The sequence below is a fragment of the Vulpes lagopus genome, chromosome 3 (assembly GCF_018345385.1).
Source record: "Vulpes lagopus strain Blue_001 chromosome 3, ASM1834538v1, whole genome shotgun sequence".
Taxonomy (NCBI): domain Eukaryota; kingdom Metazoa; phylum Chordata; class Mammalia; order Carnivora; family Canidae; genus Vulpes; species Vulpes lagopus.
The window spans coordinates 128369035-128389607 of NC_054826.1; the positions used below are offsets into that span (position 1 = coordinate 128369035).

General features: G+C 66.7%; 4 protein-coding genes across 8 annotated transcripts in view; 3 read left to right on the forward strand and 1 right to left on the reverse strand.

Moving 5' to 3' along the window:
* The first annotated feature begins 115 nt into the window (after positions 1-115).
* Positions 116-7599, forward strand: CCDC154 (coiled-coil domain containing 154). The gene is made up of 15 exons (XM_041749032.1): positions 116-1036; positions 1130-1319; positions 1420-1472; positions 1721-1816; positions 2176-2299; positions 3797-3898; positions 3975-4103; positions 4194-4318; positions 4547-4673; positions 4760-4897; positions 5643-5762; positions 5839-5915; positions 6158-6275; positions 6585-6671; positions 6956-7599. Exons 1-15 carry the CDS (start codon positions 864-866, stop codon positions 7583-7585), a joined length of 2289 nt encoding a protein of 762 aa, XP_041604966.1. The 5' UTR covers positions 116-863; the 3' UTR covers positions 7586-7599.
* A 532-nt stretch (positions 7600-8131) lies between these two features.
* On the reverse strand, positions 8132-11394 carry PERCC1 (proline and glutamate rich with coiled coil 1). The gene is made up of 2 exons (XM_041749033.1): positions 9825-11394; positions 8132-8952 (listed from the first exon to the last, which is right to left on the reverse strand). The coding sequence occupies exon 2, from the start codon at positions 8915-8917 to the stop codon at positions 8144-8146; it is 774 nt and encodes a 257-aa protein (XP_041604967.1). The 5' UTR covers positions 8918-8952; positions 9825-11394; the 3' UTR covers positions 8132-8143.
* Positions 11395-16209: 4815 nt separating this feature from the next.
* Positions 16210-18005, forward strand: C3H16orf91 (chromosome 3 C16orf91 homolog). The gene is made up of 2 exons (XM_041750148.1): positions 16210-16355; positions 16432-18005. Exons 1-2 carry the CDS (start codon positions 16324-16326, stop codon positions 16781-16783), a joined length of 384 nt encoding a protein of 127 aa, XP_041606082.1. The 5' UTR covers positions 16210-16323; the 3' UTR covers positions 16784-18005.
* A 1071-nt stretch (positions 18006-19076) lies between these two features.
* The window catches only part of UNKL (unk like zinc finger), a 30393-nt gene continuing 28896 nt past the window's right edge, over positions 19077-20573 (forward strand). The window contains exons 1-2 of one of the 5 annotated variants that reach the window (XM_041750134.1): positions 19077-19254; positions 19775-19984. In XM_041750134.1, coding sequence (XP_041606068.1) covers positions 19178-19254; positions 19775-19984 — 287 coding nt within the window. In that variant the 5' untranslated portion in view covers positions 19077-19177. The remainder of the gene's footprint in view (positions 19255-19774; positions 19985-20573) is intronic. The other 4 variants (XM_041750143.1, XM_041750133.1, XM_041750132.1 and 1 more) reach the window with 4 other exon arrangements.

The following is a 20573-nucleotide window of genomic DNA, read 5'->3' on the forward strand; positions in this document are numbered from 1 at the left end:
GCCACAAGGCCCCTGGATGCCCCGCACAGCCTGGCTTGCGGCCTGCACCCCTCTCCCGCTCCACTCCGGTGCGCCCTGGCTGCCATCCCCCCCATTCCCTGCGGGCCCCTCCTGCCTGGGCCGCTCAGTGGCGCCCCCTCAGACCTTTCCAGAAACAGGCAGTTGGGAAGACCTTGCAAGGCCAGGAGTGTCGAGGGCCCAGGTTCCACTGGCAGTTGGGCCCTAAAGCCAGAAGGTTCTGGTGAGGAAACGCTGGTTCCAGAAGAGCTGCTGCTGCCCGGCTGCCATGCCCGCCTCGCTGTTTTCTAGAGGAGAGCTGTGAGGGCAGGTGCTCTCTCTTCACCCCCCCATGTGCTCCCCGAGGCCTGGAGCCTCCCAGCTGCCCTGGTGTCCAGCTCTGGGCAGCCCAGGGATCCAGGTCCAGGGACTCTGGGCAGTGGCTGATGCCGTGTAGGTGAGCCTGGGCCACAGCGGTGGGGCCGGGAGGACAGTGTAGGGAGGGGCCCGCGCAGGGCTGTGGGCCGCGGGGTGTCCTTGGTGCCCAGGGGCCTCCTCGGGCTGGGCAGGCAGGACGCTGTCCTGCTACTGCGTGTGGGTGCTGCGTGTCCTCAGGCCAGGGCTGGGGCCTCTGAGCTGCATTCCCTGGGGTCGGGCAGCCAGAGCCAAGCTCTCCAGGGACCAGGCTTTGTGACTCCGCCGGACGGGCCAGGGTGAGCCCGGTGCACAGGCTCAGTCGCCGCAGTGTTTGGGGTCCCGGTGCCCTAAGCTCCACCGGAAGCCAGCCCCCTCCAGCAGCCCGGAGGCACCTTCTTGCGGAGCTGGCTGCTAGCAACCCCTCGTCGGGGGCTTCACCCCTTTCCCAAATGAGCACTGTCACCCTGGGGGACCCGGGGCTCCCCCTGGAGGAAGAACTGGCCAGCCCCGAGCTCCTGAGCCTGGAGGAGATCTCCGAGAACTATGAGTCCAGCCACCTGGCATCCGCCACCTCCGTCCCGGAGCAGGACTCGCCTGGGCACTGGAGGCAGCTGGAGCAGTGGTGAGCCTGGGCGGGGGGAGGAGCCGCATCACCCCCCGACCCCCCAACCCCCCAGCACGCGAACCCAACGCGGCCTGCTCCTCGCCCTGGCAGGGTGGCTGACCTGCAGGCGGAGGTGGCGTCCCTGCGGGGACACAAGGACCGCTGCGAGCGAGCCATGCTGAGCCTGCTCCGGGAGATGCTCCAGCTGCGGGCCTGCGGGCAGCTGCAGGACGCAGAGCTCAAGAGGCTGCAGCAGGATGTGCGGCAGGCAGCCCAGGCGCCCGACAAGGAGGCCCTGGAGGTGAGCTGGCGCCGTGCATGCCTGGGCTCCCCGGCTCCAGGCCCAGGGCTGGTCTGTGCTGGCCGGGCTGCGAGTCTCCGCCCCACTGCCTCCCTCACAGTGCCCTGGTGCCCAGAACCAGAACCAGAACCACATGCAGACCCTGGACAAGAGGTACCTGCCCCCCTCCACCAGTGGCGCAGGCCTTAGTGGGGGTCGCGGGCCTCGGGAAAGCAGTGGCCGCGTGGGACCGCAGGGCACCAGCCTGCCCCCTGCTAGCGCTCTCGCTCAAGAGTGCAGCCGGGGCCCCGCTCGGAATGGGTGTGGACAGCGGCGGGAGCCACCAGCAGCGCCCCTGGGCACCTGAGCCCCGAGGGCAGCCCCAGGGCAGGCCCCAGGTGGCAGCGGCTCTTGTGTGCCAGGCTGGTGGAGGTCCGGGAGGCGCTGACTCAGATCAGGAGGAAGCAGGTGCTCCAGGACTCTGAGCGGAAGAACGTGGAGCAGGAGGCCAGCCTCAGGTGGGCGCCGCCCGCCTCCCTCGGGGGGGGGGGCGCTGGCTCTGGGCCCTGCGCGTGCGCTCGGCGGGTGGGAGTCCGCGGGGAAGGCGTCCCCTCTCCCTTGGCGCTGGGCGGCTGGTGGACAAGGTGGAGGGCTCAGACCCCCCTGCCGTGGACACTGTGGGGAAGAGGCTGCAGCCCAGGGTCCCCACCCCCGTCCGCTCCTACCTCCCCATAGGGGCCCCCTGCCTAGCTGGCCTGTGGGTGGGCCCGGGCCTGGGAAGGACTCCAGTGGCTGACATCCCCGCCACCCTCCCTGCTGCTCCCCAGCCAGGCCCCCTGGCCGGCTGCACTGCTGTGACCTGCCGCCGTTGTCCTAGGTGGGCCGAGCTGGCTGGGAAGCTGGAGCAAGAGGAGCAGTTGCGGGAAGCGGCCTGCAGCGCCCTGCAGAAGAGCCAGGACGAGGCGAGCAGGAGGGTGGACCGTGAGGTGGCCAGGATGCAGGTACCGGGGGGGCCGGCAGGGCTCTGGCATCTGGGCACCCAGGCCAGCGAGCGCCCCCGCCCCGCCCACGGCATGGGACCCAGGGGTGACCCCGAGGTCTTGTGCAGTCCAGCACGAGGCCCCCAGCCACGAGTGGCCCCATTTGGTAATCAGTTGAGGTTTGAGGCCTCTCGGTCACAGAAGCCACACTTCAGGCACCCAGCGGCCACGCCGACTGGGGCAGCGCCAAGACAGAGCTCATCTTTTATCCTGGGAGCTCCCCCATTGGCAGCATCTCCGCCACTGGCCCTTGTCCCCGTCCTGTGACCAGCACCCAGATCAGGAAATAGAACAGCGTAGCCCTGAAGCCCCTTCGTCAGTCGCTCTGGGGGCTGGCCCTACCCCTGGGCCGCTGCAGGTTCCCCTCCTGCATGAGACCCCGGCAGGCAGGGCAGGGGACGGGAGGCAGCCTCCAGACGCAGCCCCCACAGCTCTGCAAACAGAGGCCAGGGACAGCGGTACGCACATGGAGGGCGGGGGCGCTGGCCGTGCTCCCCAGCTGCTGCCCACATAGCTCGGCTGCCCGGCTCCCGTGGCCTCCCCCTTCCCGGTGCCTGTCGGGAAGCTCATGCCTTGGCTCTCTTGAGGTATTGCCCACCGCCGCAGCCTGGAGCTCCAGGAGGCGCTGGGCCTGGGGATTCCTGGCGCACCAGGATGCATGTGGAGAGCTTGCCTCTTCCCCACGTGCCCTCCAGGCCCAGGTCAGCAAACGGTGACCACCACCTGTTTTCATAAAGTTTTATTGGCACGTGGCCACACCCACTCACGTCCACTCCTGCTTTGGCAGCGTAAGCACAGAGCCCAGGAACTGTGACACAGACCCCGCGTCCCATAAACTTAAAACATCTGCCCCTGGGCTCATCACAGAGACGGCTTGCTGCCCCCCTGCTTCCTGCAGACCACCCTGCATGGGGTGCCAGGCTGGTGGGGCCTCGGAGTGCCCCTGCCCTGCGGCCATGTGAGTGGGTCCACCGGCCTTCACTCCTCATCTCCGGCACACTCGGACCCTTGATGCAGCTGGAAGGGGGCAGGCGGGGAGGAGAGAGGGGCCCGTTCTGGTCCTGGAGCGCGAGGGTGTGGTATGTGCGTGTGCGTGCACTCATATTCACTCAGCTTCCCCGACTGAGGCTCCCGGCTCAGGCTGCTGTGACCCCCTCCCTGGGTGACATCTGGCGGTCCGTGTGAGCACCAGGCGTATCTGGGCCCCACATGACCTTGGCCTGGCCCTCTGGGGGGACGTGTGGCCCTGGCCTTGCCTTCTTTCCGCCCTGGGGAGGGTGTGGTGGGCCCAGCTCTGCTCGGCTCGGGGGCCGCGGGGGACACAGCGCCCAGGGCCCTCCATGACGGACATGGTTGGGCAAGAAAACAAGTCCCGGATGGCACGGGGGCTGGGGGCGGGCCGGCAGGGGACAGACAAGGACGGTCAGACCACATGGCGACCGTGCTGACCTCCCACAGGCCCAGGTGACCAAGCTCGGTGAGGAGATGAGCCTCCGCTTCCTGAAAAGGGAGGCCAAGCTGTGCGGCTTCCTGCAGAAGAGCTTCCTGGCCCTGGAGAAGGTAGGGGCCTGCGGGCCTGTGGCTGGACTGTGCCCCCCACGCCCCTGCTCACCACGCGGGGCCCGTCTCCCCACAGAGAATAAAGGCCTCAGAGAGCACCCGGCTGAAGGCGGAGAGCAGCCTGCGGGGGGAGCTGGACAGCAGGTGGCAGAGGCTGCAGGACCTGGCGGAGGAGCGTGCGCAGGCCCTGCAGGGGCAGCAGGAGGTGGGCAGCTCGGGGCCCCGCGGGGGCAGCGGGAGGCTTCCAGGGGGTGGCTGGGGGCCCCGCGGGCTCAGGGCCACCCCTGCCCAGCAGCAGGAAGAGTGCCGCCTGCTGGAACAGTGCCGGGACCTGGACCAGGCCGTGATTCAGCTGACCAAGTTTGTGCGCCAGAACCAGGTGTCACTGAACCGCATCCTCCTGGCCGAGCAGGAGGCCTGGTGCGTGTCCGAGGCCCCTTTCTCCCCTGAGCCCGGCCTCCTCTCCCAGTCCCGGGGCAGCACGGCCCCTGGGGGGCCTCCTGTTCCCCCGTGGGGGAGCCTGCATGACCCTCTGCTCCCTGGGGTCCCCTGGACGGTCTGGAGCCAGCTGTCAGGCCCCATCCTTGGCCCTGCCTGTGAGGGGACAGCCTCAGCTGAGGGACAGTCCATCTCGGCACTGACCCGCAGGGACAACAAGGGGCAGGCGGAGGAGAGCCGGGCTGGAGAGCTGGCTGCCTACGTGCAGGAGAGCCTGGCGGCCGTGCAGCTGGCTGGCGAGCTGGCCCAGCAGGAGGCCCACGGCGCACTGCAGCTGGTGAGGGTGTGGGGCCGGGTCAGTCTCCCCGCGGGGTGCCCCCTCCCCAGGCGGCCACACTCAACCCATCCGCACCTCCCCTGCAGCTCCGAGAAAAGAACCAGGCCCTGGAGGAGTCGCTGGCTGAGCTGGGGAAGCAGGTGAAGGACCTGAGTGACCACTTCGTGGCCCTGAGCTGGAGGCTGGACCTGCAGGAACAGATGCTTAGGCTGCGGCTGAGTGAGGTGCACGCGGGGGGGGGGGGGGGGGGGGACGGCAGCAAGGTAGCCCTGCCTTTGGGCTCTTTCCCCTCCTTGCTACCGTGTCGTTGACCCGGAGTCCCCGCGCCTGAGCATCCACCCTTGAAGCGTGGGGCTCGGTGGCTCCGCATGAGCTCAGGCTGCACCACTGCCTGCCGTGTCCCTTGCCCATCTCTGGTGCCGCACGGGAAGCCCCATGTGGCCTGTGGGCACAGCCCACCCCGCGGCCCCCGCTGCCCGCTGCTCTGCCTCCTGCTTCTGTGGATTTGCCTATTCTGGATGTTTCCTACAAGGGTTTCCAGACAGTGTGCGACCAGTTTGTTCGTCAGCTGACGGACTCTGGGTCGTCACCTTGCTGGGCAACGCAGGACGTGCTGCTGTGCACGCATGTCCACTATGACCTTGGGGCGGGTGCCCCCGGCCTCCCCGAGGCCCCTCTCCTGCGGCCGCGGGCGGGCTGGCGGTCCCAGTTGCTGCTGACTCTGGGTGGCGGGGGCCAAGCCAGGCCTCACGGATGTGGTTCTGCTCAGCCTGGTGGTGCTGCCTGGAGCAGCCAGGTCCCTAGAGAGCAGCTGGCCGCACTGCCCCAGCATCCTGCCCAGACCGTGTGGAGCGCTCGGCTGCACAGGTTCCACCCTGCTGGGTCCAACTCTGGCTCCAGGAGGCCCCATCCACCTGTTGGCCCCCCTCCGGCCCCCAGCTTCGGTCCTCACTGGTGTCTGTGTTCCAGGCCAAGAAGGAGTGGGAAGGCTTGGAGCAGAAATCCCTGGAAGGCCTGGTCCAGTGTCAGAAGGAGGCCGAGGCGCGTCTCAGGGAGGTGTGGGAGCGAGTGGACAGCCTGCCCCGGCAGGTGGGTGAGGGCCAGGGTGCGGCCCCTCAGCCCTGCTCCGCCCCGGGGCCTCCCGCCCACCCTGCGTCTGTTGCAGATAGAGGCCGTCTCTGACAAGTGTGTCCTGCGCAAGAGTGACTCAGACCTCAGGATCTCAGCTGAGGGCAAAGCCAGGTGAGGCCCCAGCTCGTGGCCCGCAGGGCTGCAGCGAGCTCTGCTGGGCTCACGGCCTGATGCACCCCAGCCCTGGGACCCCCCACCAGGTATAGCCCACACAGACCCCTGAGCTTTGCGCTCTGTCCCCCGCTGGGGACCTCCAGGTCCCCCTGCAGAGGAGGCCACACTGAGCCTGCACCCCTGCAGGCCTGCCCTCCTCCCCACCGGCCACACCCACGCAGAGCCTCCTCTTCCCACAGAGAGTTCGAGGTCGAGGCCGTGCGGCAGGAGCTGGCTGCGGTGCTCTCATCTGTGCAGCTGCTCAAGGAGGGAAACCCCGGGCGGAAGATTGCTGAGATCCAGGGCCAGCTGGCCACGGTACCCCTGGAGCCCCTGTGCCCATCACCCCCAGCACTGGGGTTCCTGGGGGCCCCAGACACCCGAGGTCAAGGGGCTCACAGAGCCAGCATGAAGTGGGGGCACCTGTCTGGCCTGCGGCCACCGAATGCTGGGGGTGGGCAGTCACAGGACAGGAGCCGGCCTGAGCGCTGGCCAGGCCCCTGGTCCCCACCGGGGGGCCAGGGCCACGTGTTAGAGGCCGGCTCCTGCCCCCAGTGACTGGGCGGGGGCCGCTGACAGGCGGGCAGACTCGCCGCATCCGGGCCAACACACAGCGGCTGCCTTTAGTTTCAGAGCCAAATAATGAAACTGGAGACCAGCATCCAGGACAACAGAACCATCCAGAACCTCAAGTTTAATACAGAAACCAGGCTGGTGAGAGGAGCCCTGCGCCCACCCCCCCACCCCCGAGGCCCCGGGGGCTCCCAGCTCCTCACCCCTGCCGGCCCTGCACCCACTTCTGGGCTTCCCCACGTCCCTGTGTCTGCGCATCCGGCCCCAGCAGGGTCTCCTGCTAGATAAGAGCCTGGTTTTTCCGGAGAGAGAAATCTTGCCCGTCCTGCCCCGTCCAGTCCCGCCCTGTCCCGTCCCATTTTGTCCCATCCGGCCAGATTCCTGCATTCCTGCGCGGGCCGCTCCTCACGCGCCCTTGTCCGCAGCGCATGGAGGAGATGGCCAGCCTGCGGGAGAGCGTCCTGCGCCTGCAGAGTGATGAGGGTCCGTGGGCCCTGACGCTGGGCAGCAGGAGGGTCCTTGTGTCCCTGGGGAGGCAGCAGTTCTTCATCAAGGACTCGGCCCTGGGAGAGGCGGTCTCCGTGAACCGCTGGGGCGTGTATCAGACCGTGAGGTGGGCAGAGGTGCAGTGGGCAGCCATCTTCCGGGGACCCCTCCGGGCCTGGGGTGGGGCTGGGGAGGCCCCCAGGCCGGTGGGCCTGAGCTGCGTCTCCGGGCAGGTGGCTTCAGTGGAAGGCGGTCCTCATGAGCCTGGTGGCCCCGCGGAGGCCCTTCGGCTGGGGGCCTGCCCACCGGTTCACAGCCTTGCCCCTTTCTCAGAAATAAATGTGCCAGCTCTTGTACCTGTCAGAGTGCCGAGCTCGCACCCAGGGCTCAGGGGCACACGCCCAGCGTCCCGCAGCTCCCGCCTGCCCGGGCCCCACCCGCTCCGTGCAGCCCCCTGGAGGGCCAGCAGGCACAGGCTCGGGGTCCCTCAGCCCCTGGCCCTGGGCCGCCAGCTGTGCCCTTCACACCTGCACGGTGGCCAGCAGAGGAAGTGGCTCTTCCTGCCCTAATCTAGGGAGCAAACAGCGTGTTTGCTCACACTCAGGCAGCACCCCTGTTCCTGCCTCCAAGAAAAGCCTTGCTCATCCCACAGGAGCTGGCCTTGCCACCTGCCACGGGGCCTGGAGGAGGGGCCGCCCTAGGACCAGCCAGGGGGGCAGGCAGCAGGGAGAGCTTTGCTGCCCACCTGGGACCTCGGGGCTGCTCTGGGAGGCGCATGGGCCTTGCACAGAGCGGGTGGCGTGTAGACCCCCTGAGCCCACAGCCTCTGGGGGGCGGGGCTCCTGCCCGCCGGGTCCTCCCCTCCTGGGGGCAGAGCTCCAAGGGCTAAGGGCCGGGGTGCCTGGGACTGCAGCTCCTGCCACTTTCCTGCCCGGGTGGCCTGTGGTGATGGCAGCTCCAGGCCCCGGACGGCCCAGGAGGCCCCCTACCTGAGCTGACTTGTCCTGCTGGCGGCCAGCATAGTCGCAAGGCCCCTGTGGCTCCAGAGAGAGCAGTTGACAGTCCACACACCTTAGGGAAGGCGACGTGTGCCGCCCCCACACGCCCCACGGAGCCTGGCCCGCTCACTAGGCCTCGGCCAGCTGCGCACCGTCCAGGGCTGGGGCCCCTCCCCCGGGCAGCTCGGGGCCCGTCTCCACTGCCCAGCTGGCCAGCAGGTCGCTGAAGTCAGGGGTGCCGGGGCGGAGCAGGCCCAGGGGGCTGGGGGCCGGCTCCTCCCAGAAGGACAGAGGCAGCTTCCTCTGGGTCATGGGGACGATGTGGCCGTACTTGCGCTCCAGCCTGAGCCGCCGGCCGGGCGCCCCGGGCCCCGGGTACTGCCGCAGCCCGTAGTCGAAGAGCTCGGCCAGGGGCCCCAGCCCGCGCGCACACCCCTCGGGACCCCTGGGGGACAGGACCCCGGGCTCCGTGGCCTCATCGCTGTCTGGGGCCCCCCTGGGGGCCAGGCATGCCGCGTCAGCACCCTGGGGGTCCTGGGCTGAGCTGTCGTCAGCATAGATGTTACAGGCATCCAGGTCCTGCCCCCTGTCCTTGCGGCCGAAGTACCGCTGGATGTCGCCACTGATGAGCTCAGAGAAGCGCAGCAGCTGCAGGGGCGTCTCGGGGCTGCTGGGCCCTGGAGGGGCTACTTCGGGGGCCCACCCCGAGGCCTGGAGCGCCGGGCTGCGGCCCCCCAGCCCCTCCGCCTGCAGCTGCTCCTCCTCCTCCTCCTCCTTTTCCTCCTCCTCCTCGTCCTCGTCCTCAGAAGGGCCCTGGGGCTCCGGGTCTGGGGGCAGGAAGGGCCGGTGGGTGGACAGGGGCAGCTGGAAGTCACAGAGAGGCCGGATCACGCCCGCGGCCATCTCCTTAGCCTGAGCTCCGGGGGCAGCAGGTGCGGCTGTGGAGGAGGCGGAGGGGGGGCAGGTTAGCCGTCGCTCCCCCCTGCGCTTGGACAGCGCTGTGTTCAGAAGCCCCGGGGTTCAGGTTTGGAAAGATGTTGGGGGGTGGGTGCCACAGGGGTGCAGGGACGGTTCTGCATCCAGGGGCCTGCCCCCTGAGGTGGCCCCTGGGAGCCGAGCCTGACTGCCTCGACCAAGGCACTAGGTCCAGGGCCCAGAGCCTTGGTGGCCTTGGAGGCCTCGGGGGTCCAGGACAGGCTCAGGGCCGCGGGGCGTAGTGAAGGCAGTGCCGGCCCCAGGCTTCCTGCCCTCCCTGCCCAGGCAGGTGAAAGAGACCCGGGACCCCGGGGTTTGGAGGGGCGGTGGGATGCAGGGAAGGTGTGTGGGTCTGTGGCTCAGCCAGGGCGAGGTGGGCGGGGTGGCACTTGGGGGAGGTGACTGTGGCTCCTGGGGACGGGTGCCGGGGCAGCTCGCAGCCGGGACACCCCCATTGCTCCCTGGCAGGAAGGAAAGAAAGGTAGGGCGCTGAGGAGAGGGAGAGGGGGCTCCCAGCTTGTCAGAACCTCCACCCAAGGGAGGCTGGGCAAGTCCCAGCGTTGCTCAGAGTCAGGTGACCTGGGGAGGGCAGGGCCCCCTCCCGCCGTCTCCCTGTGGGGGAGGGGGGCTTACCCCAGCCTCTGGCTCCCTCCCTCCCCAGCCCCGCCCCTTGCCTTATGCGCACCCCCAGCTCCACGGGGGGCCGTCCTGGGGGGGTCCGCACAGCCCATCTGGCCAGGAGGCCCCGGCTTTCCCTGGAGGGGACGGGGGTGGGGGGCGGACCCCTGTGGCCAGTGCCAGCGCCCTCCTGGCCACGGCCCAGGCCGGCTCCTACCTGCTGAGGCCTGCAGCTCCCGCGGGGCAGGCCCACCTCCACCTGGGCCCAAGCATTTATAGCCGGGCTCTGCGACCGGCCGGGCTGGCAAATATTTGGTGACGGCATTGTCATCGCAGACTGGGCAAATAGAGCCCGTTTGCTTTAGCGCCCAGCAACCAGGGCCCTGCGGGGGGAGCCCCAACCTGCCCGGGGACCGTAGAGTGTCTGCTGCAGGTCCAGCTGGCTCACACCCGGGGCCGAGGACCCTTATCTCAGCCGCTGATGGGGACCCAGACCAAGCCTTGTCAAATAGGCGGAAAATTAAATTTCATGCTATTTTGACTTCTGGAGTAGCCTTCTCTAGAGGACATCCTGCTTCCGCGGTTCTCTGGGTAAACGGCGCTCCATGCCGGCCTGGGAAGGGAGGCCTCCCCCAGGGGCCCTCCCAGCACCGGGTCCCCCCAGGTGCTGCGGCCCGCCCCGCCCCAGGCGTGGCTGTAAGGAAGACCCCGCACCACTGACCCCCCTGCATCCAGCCTCCTGTCGCTCCCCCCCCATCCAGAGCTGCAGGGGTGTTGCGGCTTCAGCTCCCCCACACAGGCTTCACCCCCGAGGTCCAAACTGGCCCCCAGTCTCTTTCCCTGGGCCTTGCGGCCCGCACCGCTGCACCCCCTCCTGCCGCTCACCACCTTCCACGGGACCCCGGGGGCCTGGTCTGGACAGGGAGCAGGGCTGCAGCTCGGTCACTGCAGCCTCTGCCTGTGTCGGCACATGGCCATCGCCCGCGTGAGTCTGGGCCCACCCGGGTCATCTCAGCAGCAAAGTCCCTATGTGACGTTCCATTCCGAGGTTCAGGTGGACATAAGTCTGGCGGGACAGCCCTTCACCGGACATGGCCTCTGCGAGGTGCCTCGCACCCCCCTAGCAGCCCGCCCGGCGCCTGAGGCGCCTGAGTCCCGGCCTCTGAGGCTCAAGCGGTGGCTGCTGGAGGGCCGCCCGGGATCCGCGGCCAGGATGGCAGCCCCCCACTCCTGGCATGCCCCAGTGCCCCATCTCCCCTCCAGCGACAGCCTCCCCCTTCCAGGGCTGCCCCCCGAGCCCTGCCTGGGCCCTTCAGACAGGAGACAGCTTCCCTCCCACCTGGTGACACCCCGATACACACAGGGTGCTTGGAGGGCCCAGTGCAGGAGCTCAGAGTCAGGACACCCAGCTTTGGGGACGTGACAGGGAAGAGGAGCGTCTACCCCCAGGCAAGGGACCCACCTGGGCCAGGCTGGTGACTTGCTGTGGTGGGTCCTTGAAGCTGTTGGGGTCTGACACCCGGTGGTCTACCTGGCACAGGGCCCACACAGGGAGACCCCAGGGTTGTGTGGCTCACTGGGCCTCGCTGCGGCCTGTGGGTCACGGCCCACTGGTCATCACGGCTCCTTCCCCGCGTCCCGGGGTGAGGCCGGGACTCCAGTCATACACCCCAGGGTCCGGGCCATGTGTGCACCTTGGGGCCCAGAACCTGACCTCGGGGCCGCCTCAGTTCTGCCCGGAGACGCAGGGCTCGACGATCCTGTGGCGCTGGCCATAGGGTGTTGTTCCCCTCTGACCCGGCTCAGCCCCACATCAGCCCTGTGCGGACAGCCCAGGACCCCAGGGAGCGGCCACAGCACCCTTGCTGCTCCTCTGCAAGGGCCGGGCCAGGTGGGGGTGGGCCCTTGGGTGCTGGTGCCATTAGCTCGGCTGCCCAGGGAAGGCCGCAGGGACCCCGGGGCACCATCTGGGTGGGGGCTCCAGCCCTCGTGGAGGCCCTGCCCGGCTGGACAGCGTGGGGGCTCTAAGGTGAGACGCGGCCCTGCCCTGGAGAACGTCCCCTCCTGTAGGACCGGCGGAGGCGCTTCCTCCTGTGCTTGGCTGGTCTGCTGGCGCGCAGGGAACGGCCCAGCTCACCAGGAGCTGGCACCCCTGTGCCTGGGGCCCGGCACATGTCCTCACTCCAGTCCCCAGGGACGGTGGACATGCCACTTCGTGCAGCAAAGGCCGCCATCGCCACCGCAGGCCCGGGCACGGCAGCTGGGGGCTGTGTGGCACGCCGGGGCTGGTCCAAGCCCTCCGCCTGGGCTCAGCAGCTGCCGGACACCCCCAGTGCCAAGCGTCTGCTGCAACGTGGGGCCAGGTGGCCATGCAAGGGGCTGTGGGTTGGCCCTTCCTGCAGCTGCGGGAGCCCGGGCAGCCCGGCCATGCATCTGTGCCCCTGGGGCTCTGGCGAATCTCCGGGTGGGGATGGGGCTCTCCCTAAGAGGGCTCGCCCTTCCCAAGGGCCCGTGTCCCCCATGCCCCCAGGCCGCCTCCATCCTGGCCTCTGCCGCAGGCCCGCGGTCGGTGGAGCAAGGGGACCTGCCCTGGCACAGCCATGGGAAGACTGGCCTCAGAGAGCCAGGCCCAGTCCGATCCTGCGGGCACAATCTTGGTGCTTTTTTCTGCCTGACCAGAGACCAAGTAGGAAACCCCAGCCTAGGACAAGGAAATCTTGTTTTGTTTTAAAGATTTTATTTATTCATTCATGAGAGACACACAGAGAGGGGCAAAGACACAAGCAGAGCGAGAAGCAGGCTTCATGCAGGAGGCCGACATGGGACTCGATCCTGGGACCCCGGGGTCACACCCTGAGCTGAAGACAGATGTTCAACTGCTGAGCCGCCCAGGCGTCCCTGGGACAGAGAATTTTAGAGTAGGGGACACACCAGAGCAGATAAAGGTTTAGGAAGAGGAACGTGGGCAGCGCAGTGCGGGGTGGGCGTCTGGACGAAGGAGGCCTGAGCCTGGAGACCAGGCAGGGTGCTACTGCACTAGTCCCAGCCATCAGTGATCGGCCACAAAGCACAGCCTGAGGGAGTAAAAGAGGGAGACGGGCATGAGAGGGATCGAAGCAGCAGATGTGAGGTCTCAGCCGGGGTGTCAGTGAATTGTCCCCACCCTGGCCCCTCCCGAGCCCGAGCTGCGTTCAAGGTGAGCCCAGGAAGGAGTCCAGCAGGTGGAGGCTGAACTCTGGCTTTTGTCACTGACAGGGCTCGGTTGGGGTACGACGCCTGAGGGGACCCTGGGTTCCTGGAGAGATCCATTCCCAGAATCACTGCCCTTACAGGTCCAGCCGGGTGCTGGGGGCTGGGGCCAAGCCAAGGGATGCGGGTGTCCCGAGCCTCCTGCGGCCCGCTGGGATCCCTGCAGTGGGGCTGGGGAGACTGGGGCCCTTGGGCTGCTGGGCTGCGCCCCACACAGGCCCCGGCACCTGCTCCCGGCCAGCTCCACTGTGGGCGGTGCCAAGCCCTCTGGGGCTCCCCCACCCCAGCCCTGTTGTCAGGCCTCGGTCCCCAGGAAAAACGCTCTGCTCTTTCTAAGGCCTGGAGCTGCCTGTCCCCACGCCCCTGTATTGATCTTCCTGGGGGAAAATCAATAGCCCCAATATGTCAGCTCTCAGGTGGCACTACCGCCAACCAGTCCTGGCACTGGGCACGCCAGGGCTGATCCCTCCCTGCCCGTCAGCGAGGCATTAGACCCCAGAGAGGTTCGTCTGTGTGCTTTGAGATAATGAAGGTCGAGGTGTTGGCTAGGCTCTGGTGGGGGGGTAGTGCAGGCTGCAGGTGGTGCTGGCGGCCGGGGGCACCTGTCACCCAGCACCTGCTGGGGGCGCCTCAGGAGCAGGGTGTCGGCCGAGGGGCTCCGGCCTGGGCTGCTTGCTGCCTGCACCCGAGTCCCAGGCTGCCAACATGGAGCACCCGCACCGGGCATTTCCCACAGTGGGAAGCGCTGCTCCGTCGGGGGCCAGGTCCGAGGTGAGGGTGTGGGCAGGCCACCCTCCGCAGGCCCAGGGAGGCTCCACTCCATTCCAGGCCTTTCTGCCCGCCTTGGGGTGGCCGGCGATCCCAGCTGCTCCCCGGCACGTCTCCGCCTGCCGGCCGTGGCCTCCCCCACGTGTGTCATGTCTCTCCTCCTCTTCAGAACACAGCAGTCCCTGGGTCTGAGCCTGCCTGGCCCCGGGGACCTCCATTGACCTTCCCCTGCAGAGACCCTATTTCCAAATAAAGTCATGTGCTGAGGCTCCAAGTGAGCGTGAATTTGGGGGCACAGAGCTCAGCCCAGTACAGCAGCCTGCCGCGTCCCGCGTCCCACCTGGAAGGAGGCTCCAGCCTGGTGTGGGGGGGGGGGGCCGGCGTCCCTCCCATTGGCCGGCACAGGGGGAGCTGCTGGGTGCATCTGGAGTCTGGGCTTGTCCGCACCCTGCAGGTTCAGAGGCGGCTACGGAACAGTCGGCTCTGTCGCGAGCCTCTGTGGCCCCGCGGTGGCCCAGTGCACTGCTGTCCTTGCAGGCCGCTTCCATCCCACAGGAGGGCCCGCGGCCAGCCCCAGCCCAGCATGGACTCTATTTCTTCCCCCCTCTCGTGCTCTTTCAGGTAAATAAAATCTTTTTTAAAAAGAAAGATGCTACAGGACCTGTCTCTCGCATAGTGCTTTCACCCACCGCTGAGGCCAAGGGGCAGCAGCAACTGGGGACAGAGGAGGGGTCATTTGGACACATGGATTTGCTTTTTTTTTTTTTTTTTTAAGATTTTAGATTTATTTTTTATTTACTTGACAAAGAGACCACAAGCAGGGGGAGCAGCAGAGGGAATGGGGGGGTGGCAGGCTCCCCACGGAGCAGGGAGCCCACTGGGGAGTCCATCCCAGGACCCCGGGATCACCACCTGATTCCCCCAGGGTCCCCCTTGTTAAGATTCATGTACTTGAGAGAGTGCACACGCGCACATGCGCGGCAAGGGGGGCAGAGGGACGGGGAGAGGGAATCTCAGGTGCATTCCCTGCTCACCAAGAGCTTGACCCACGGCCCCGTGGGTGCCCCCGGATTTGCTCGCTCTGGACTGTGAGCATGCCCCACCCGCTCCTCCCAGAACCTAGTCAGGGTGCCCCGAGGGCCCGCGGCAGTGGGGGGGGGGCCTCCGCCGCCTCCAGGCCATCCCATCCCCCGTGGTACGGGGACCAGCATCCCCGGGGAGCACCCGGCAGGCCAGCCACATCTGCGGACACGCAGGCTCAAGAGGCTAGGTCACCTGTCCCAGGTCTTGTCACCCATCCTTCCCTCCTCCCACCCCGTGCGCCCTCCAGCATCCCCCAGGCGGCCGCTGCAGCCTCAGGGGGCAGCTCCACCAGAACCTCTGAGCGCTGATTTCCGCGCTGGCCCTTCCTGCCACAGCCTGAGTCCCCCCTGCAGGGTGCCCGGCTTTCTTGGGCACCACTCGGCTCGGCGGTGATTGCAGGTGGGCTTCCGAGGCCGAGGAGACAGAGGAGGTCCCTATAAAGACCTGATGCACGCGGGGAGCTACCTTAGAGGCCTCCCCAGTCAGGACGCCTGCCCACACCTGCGTCACACGTGTGCTCTGTGACCGAGGGGCCGCATTCCTGTGTTAACACCACAGCTCTTGCCTATACCTTAACCTGCAACCTTCGGAGCTTTTTACAAGATCTAAACCTGCACAGGACTCGTGCAGACAGTTCACTGTGCAGCGCACTTCCTCCCCCTGAAGGTCCGCTTCCCGGCAGCTCTCCTAACTCGGATCCGGATCAAACTCTTGATTTTCTTCTTATCGTGGGCTGCTCTCTCTGGCAAGGCTGCGCTGCCGGGGTGGAACAGGTGGGGTGGGGCCCAGGGAGGGGGACCCGGCACACAGGTGCCTCTGTTGACACAGCAGCTCCAACACGGTCCTGGGCTGGGAGCGGAGCTGCCGCGGGCAGGAGGGGCCGTTCCGGCGTGCGGGGGCCTCCCAGATGTTGCTGAGCTGGGAACATCTCCAGCCGCCACCCTGGCCCCACAGTCCGGGCTGTCCCCGGGTGGGGGCGGGGCCCGGGCGCAGGTGCAGGAAAGGGGAGCTCCGGCGGCACGGATGCCGCGTGCGGACGCAGCGAATCTGCTGGGGACACCGAGGCACCCCCTGCACGACTGTGACGATGCCCGGACGCCCCGCGGGGTCTTCCGCCAGGAAAGCGCAGCAGAGCCAAGGCGGGTGTGCTCCGAGGACGAGAGCTCCAGCAGCCCCCCTCGGGGCAGAGCGGGAGCCCTGGGACAGCCCGCGGCCACGGTCCCCGCCCCCCCCGGACCGTGCATGAGCCTGCTGCAGCCCGGGCCCGGCCCGAGGTGGAGCACTGCGCCTGGACGCCGTCCCGCAGCGGCCCGGGACTCCGGGGTGCATGTGGCGCCCGCGACCTCGCTGCAGCCGGACCCAGCACCCGGGCACCGCAAGGCCCCGTCTTCGCCGGCTAGCGGGCGAACTACATTTCCCGGCATGCCCTAGGGGCCAGCCGGGACGGCCGGCTGCGACGGAAGAGGCCGCCTGAGAGCGCGCGTCATTTCCGCCGCGCGAGGGGGCCCACGTTCGGGAGTCGTGAACGGAGGCCTCGAACGGCGTCCGGTTTCCGGTTTCGCGCGTCGGAAGTGACGCAAGCGGGCCGCGCCGCGGAGTGCGGAGGTCGGGTCGCGATGAGCGGCGTGCTGTGCGCGCCGGCGGCCGGGTAAGTGGGGCGGCTCGTCGGGGGCGCCGAGGGCGGGGGCGGGCGGCGGGCGCACTCACGGCTGTCTCTGTTCCAGGGCCGTCCGGGCGGCGAGGTTCGTGCGCTGGGCTTCCCGAACCCCGCGGTTGCCGCGCGCCACCGAGGGCGACGAGGAGGACGAGGCTGACCGCCCCATTCAGTTCTCGTCCAGTAGGGCGCACCCGGCGCGCTGGTCGGTGCAGCACTCCCTGGGGCAGGGGCAGCAGCGGCCCTGGTGGCGGGTGCTGCCCTTCAGCCTGACCCTCATGGCCCTGGTGGTCTGGTGCTTCCTGCGGCAGGAGACTGGCACCGACCGGTGGTTGAGACGGGTGCTGGGCGAGGAGGCGGCGGAGCCCGCGGACGGCGCGCGGGAGCCCGGAGCTGCGGCCGGGGAGCGGGCGCGCAGCTAGCGGGGTGCCCGCGGAGGCCGCCCCGCGCGGACCGAGCGCCCCGGCGTGGGGCACCCGAGCGCCGCCCGGCGCCCGCGGCCGAAGGACGGGGCCTTTTCAGATCCGCAGTGGAGGTGTGCTGCCGGGTCTGCGGCGCGTCCCGCTGCAACAGCATCCCGTTTCCAGAGCCAGCCGGGTGACACTGGGGAGCCAGGTGGCGCGTCACCCGCCTTCCGAGACCGTCGCGGGCCGGACTCACAGCTGTCGGCCTACCGGAGTGCGTAGATTGGATGTCACTTTCACGGACTAACAACCTGACACTTTTGATTTGGTCACGTGACATTAAGCCAGTCCTCTCCTCCTCCCCCTTTTTTTGCATCTTATTAAAAAAAAAAAAAAAACCTACACACACCAAAAAACCAAAAAGGGAGACTTTTTGAGGCCTTTCCAGTTCCTTCGTTTTTTTTTTTTTTTCCCCAGAGTAAGTAGGAACTGAGCAAAGAAGTCTCCGTTGTATTTGTGGGATTTACACCTGATCTTAGCCAAAAGGCCGAGAAGCGATTTTTGTGGGATTTACAAACGGTGCCAGAAATGATTAACTTTCTCAGCTCTACAGATTTTTTATTTTTTATTTTTAGCAAGGTAACAGCTTTCTGAGTAGAGTTGAGACTGAGAAGTATGTCTTTTGAGAAACTGCAGGGAGTGTTTTTAGGCATCTAAATTATCACACTTTGAAGGACTGCTTAGTAGGAAACTGCAATTGTGAATTAAATGCAAGATGCACACAAGGAAGCTTGTATTTGCTTAGGCCTCTCGTGGAAGGCTTCTTGTCGCACATCTCTGGTGCCAAAGTCACCTGGAGATTTCTTTTCTTCAGGTGTGTGAGGCTGCTGGCTCCCTGGCAGTGTGCTGGCTTCCCCGGGGGTCTCTGCATCCCGCCCACCTCATAAACCATGCTTGGCAGGGAAGTGGGATCCATACAACTATGTCCCTTACTGAAAGACAGACTAAGGTGTGGAAAGATTGACCTGACGTAGCTCAGGCTGCATTGTTTTCCTGGCAGGAACAAATATCCGAGCCGTCCCTTCTCTAACATGTGGTTATGTTTGATGGGGAACTGTTCTGTTTGAGCAACAATCATTGAAACCTGAACCCTGATTTTTCTCTCTGGTTCCTGCAGAGAATAAAAAAAGGTCAGACCTAATAAAAATCATTTTTTGTTTTAATTAAAATTCTCATAGGACAACAGCCATGTGATTTATTTGGAAAAGTTAGACACTGTGATAAGCAAAGGAAGAGAATCGGAAACCGTAATAATCCCGCCACTTAGAGAAAACCACGTGGAAACTGTTGTTGACTTTTCCCGATTGTTTTTTGTGTGTATAAATACATAGCTTTTCAAAGCACTGGGGTGGGTAGTACTGCTTTTGGTGCTGTAGGTGGGATTATGTGGTTTGGAACGTGAAGCTCCAGACGTGGGTGGGCCTTGTCACCAGCCAGAGGAGGCAGAGGAAGACTGAGGCCAGCTGGCCACAGTGAGCCGGCCCCCCCCAAGGGGCAGCAGCACAGCAAGTGGACGGGTCACTAAATCCTTTTTGTCTTTCGTCTGTTTTTGTACTCTGCTCATCTTGCTCAGCCACACGGTCTTCAGGGTCACCAGCATTGGGGGTTTCTGCTCGGGACCTGTCTGCCCACTCCATGGGCTCTAACTTATTTTAATTTGCTTTTTAAGAAAAATTTTAATTGCGAGCCAGGTTGAACATTTTCAAAACCGTCTCCTGCCACATATTCACCAAACTGTGTCCTGGGCCCGTTGAGCCAGGACCTTGCAGCTGGGGCTTGCTCCCCTGCGAGCCCCCCACCCTCCCGCTGACGCCACCTGGACCCTCGGCCGCTCGCGTTTTTTTTTTTTTTTTTTTAAGAGTCCGCCTTATTGATCCATAATCCACATGCTGTTCCGTCGCCCACTTAAAGTGTACAATGAAAAACAGGTTTCGTACGCTCACTAGGGGCAGCCGAGACCACGATCTAATTTCGCACCCCTCCGAGGACAGCAGGGTGGCCCTCGGCTGTGGCCCGCGTCTCGCACACGCGGCCCCAGGCAGCCGCGTCCAGCCCCTGCGGCCCCCGCTCCCAGCCGGGCTCGGGGCGCGAGATGCCCGCGCGGGGGACCTGCCGCAGGGCGCCGCGGGGCGAGCCGGAGCCGGGGGAGCGCGGGGGGAGGGCCGGCCGGGGGCGCAGGGCGCGGGTCGTGCCCCGAGGGCGGGGCGCGGAGCTGGGGGCGTGTCCCCGCGCAGCCGGACGGTAGCCGGGTCGGTGTGGGGTCGGCGGGGCGGGGCGGGGGCGCGGGGGGAGATCCGGAGGGGCGGGGGCGGGCCCGCCTGGCGCATGCGCGCTGCATTGTTTTGACTGAAAATGCCGTCGGTTTCGAAAGCGGCGGCGGCGGCGCTGAGCGGGTCCCCCCCGCAGACGGAGAAGCCGACCCACTACAGGTCAGTGGCCGCGCGGGCCGCGGCGGGGCGGGGGCGGCCCCTGCGCCTCCCGGCCGGCGCCCCGCGCCCCTGGGCCTGGGGCCCCGCGCCGCCCCCGCCCCCGCCCGGCCTCCGAGGGGCGCCTGCCCCGGGGCGGGAGACGGCACCGCGGGGTCGCACTTTGGGGGACGGGGGGAGCGCGGCCGCCTGGACTCGGGCTGCCTCCCCGGGTCGCGGCGGGCCTGGGTCGCTGTGCGGCGCCGGGGCCCGGGGGCGGGGTGGGGGCGCCCGTGAGTCGAGGAGGGGTCGCACCTCGGGCCGGGGTGGCTGGCTGCGCTCGGGGTCGCGGATTGTGCCTGCGCCCCGAGGAACGCTCCGGGACGGGAGCGGCCGTTTGGGGTCATCCGCCTGCAGAGGGGCGGCCGCTCCTGAGGTTGGGGCACCCGGCTTGCGGGGTCCGGTCCCCGCCCTCGAGTCCCCGAGGCCGCCCGCCGGCGGCGGTGGCGGCGGAAGCGACCCGCAACGCTGTTTGTCTTTTTAGGTATCTAAAGGAGTTTAGGACAGAGCAGTGCGCCCTGTTTGTGCAGCACAAGTGCGCCCAGCACAGGCCATTTACCTGTTTCCATTGGCATTTCCTAAATCAGCGCCGGCGCAGACCGCTTCGCAGGCGGGACGGCACGTTCAACTACAGCCCGGACGTGTACTGCTCCAAGTACGATGAGGCCAGCGGCGTGTGCCCCGACGGCGACGAGTGAGTGAGCGTCGCGCTCCGCAGCCTGCCGGGGCCGCCGGTGGGGGGCAGGCTGTGGCTGCCTCGGGCTGCAGTCTGGGGGCCCCCTTGCAGGGTGCACAGCCGCTGCCCCGCCCACGTTCCACCCAGTTCCCCATTCCCCACGTTCTCCGCCTCGGAACCCACCCCGGTGAGGCGCACCTTTCGGCTGGTCGGCTGTTTTCCGGCCAGCGAATGTGCTGGAATGCTCGCTCACACCGCGCCAGTCGTTGTCGTGATCGTCAACTTTCCTGCGGGTTGCGTATCTAACCTCTTAAAGATGGTTAGGACAGTTGTCTCCTTTGAGGGCTGCCATTTCCTGAGCGCTCTTCGGGCCTACGGAACCGAGGTTCTGTTTTGGTTGGCTTTTTTCTTACAAGTTTCTTCGTGGTGTTACGAACAGATGTATTTATTTAGCAACATGGAGACTGGGAAACAGGCAAGCGCAGTCAGTGTGTGCTCCTGAGCGCGCAGGATTCGGTGGCCCGAGCTATCGCTCTTCTCTCCTGGGCTGTTCATGGCTGAGCTCGGCTGGTCGGTGTGCGGGGCCGTGGGGTAGCCACACCCGGCT

Coding starts and splice junctions, on each gene's coding strand:
- CCDC154 (XM_041749032.1), top strand. CDS start 864: ATGAGCACTGTCACCCTGGGGGACCCGGGGCTCCCCCTGGAGGAAGAA. Junction 1,037..1,129: donor TGGAGGCAGCTGGAGCAGTG/GTGAGCCTGGGC, acceptor TCGCCCTGGCAG/GGTGGCTGACCTGCAGGCGG. Junction 1,320..1,419: donor CCGACAAGGAGGCCCTGGAG/GTGAGCTGGCGC, acceptor CCTCCCTCACAG/TGCCCTGGTGCCCAGAACCA.
- PERCC1 (XM_041749033.1), bottom strand. CDS start 8,917: ATGGCCGCGGGCGTGATCCGGCCTCTCTGTGACTTCCAGCTGCCCCTG.
- C3H16orf91 (XM_041750148.1), top strand. CDS start 16,324: ATGAGCGGCGTGCTGTGCGCGCCGGCGGCCGG. Junction 16,356..16,431: donor CTGTGCGCGCCGGCGGCCGG/GTAAGTGGGGCG, acceptor TCTCTGTTCCAG/GGCCGTCCGGGCGGCGAGGT.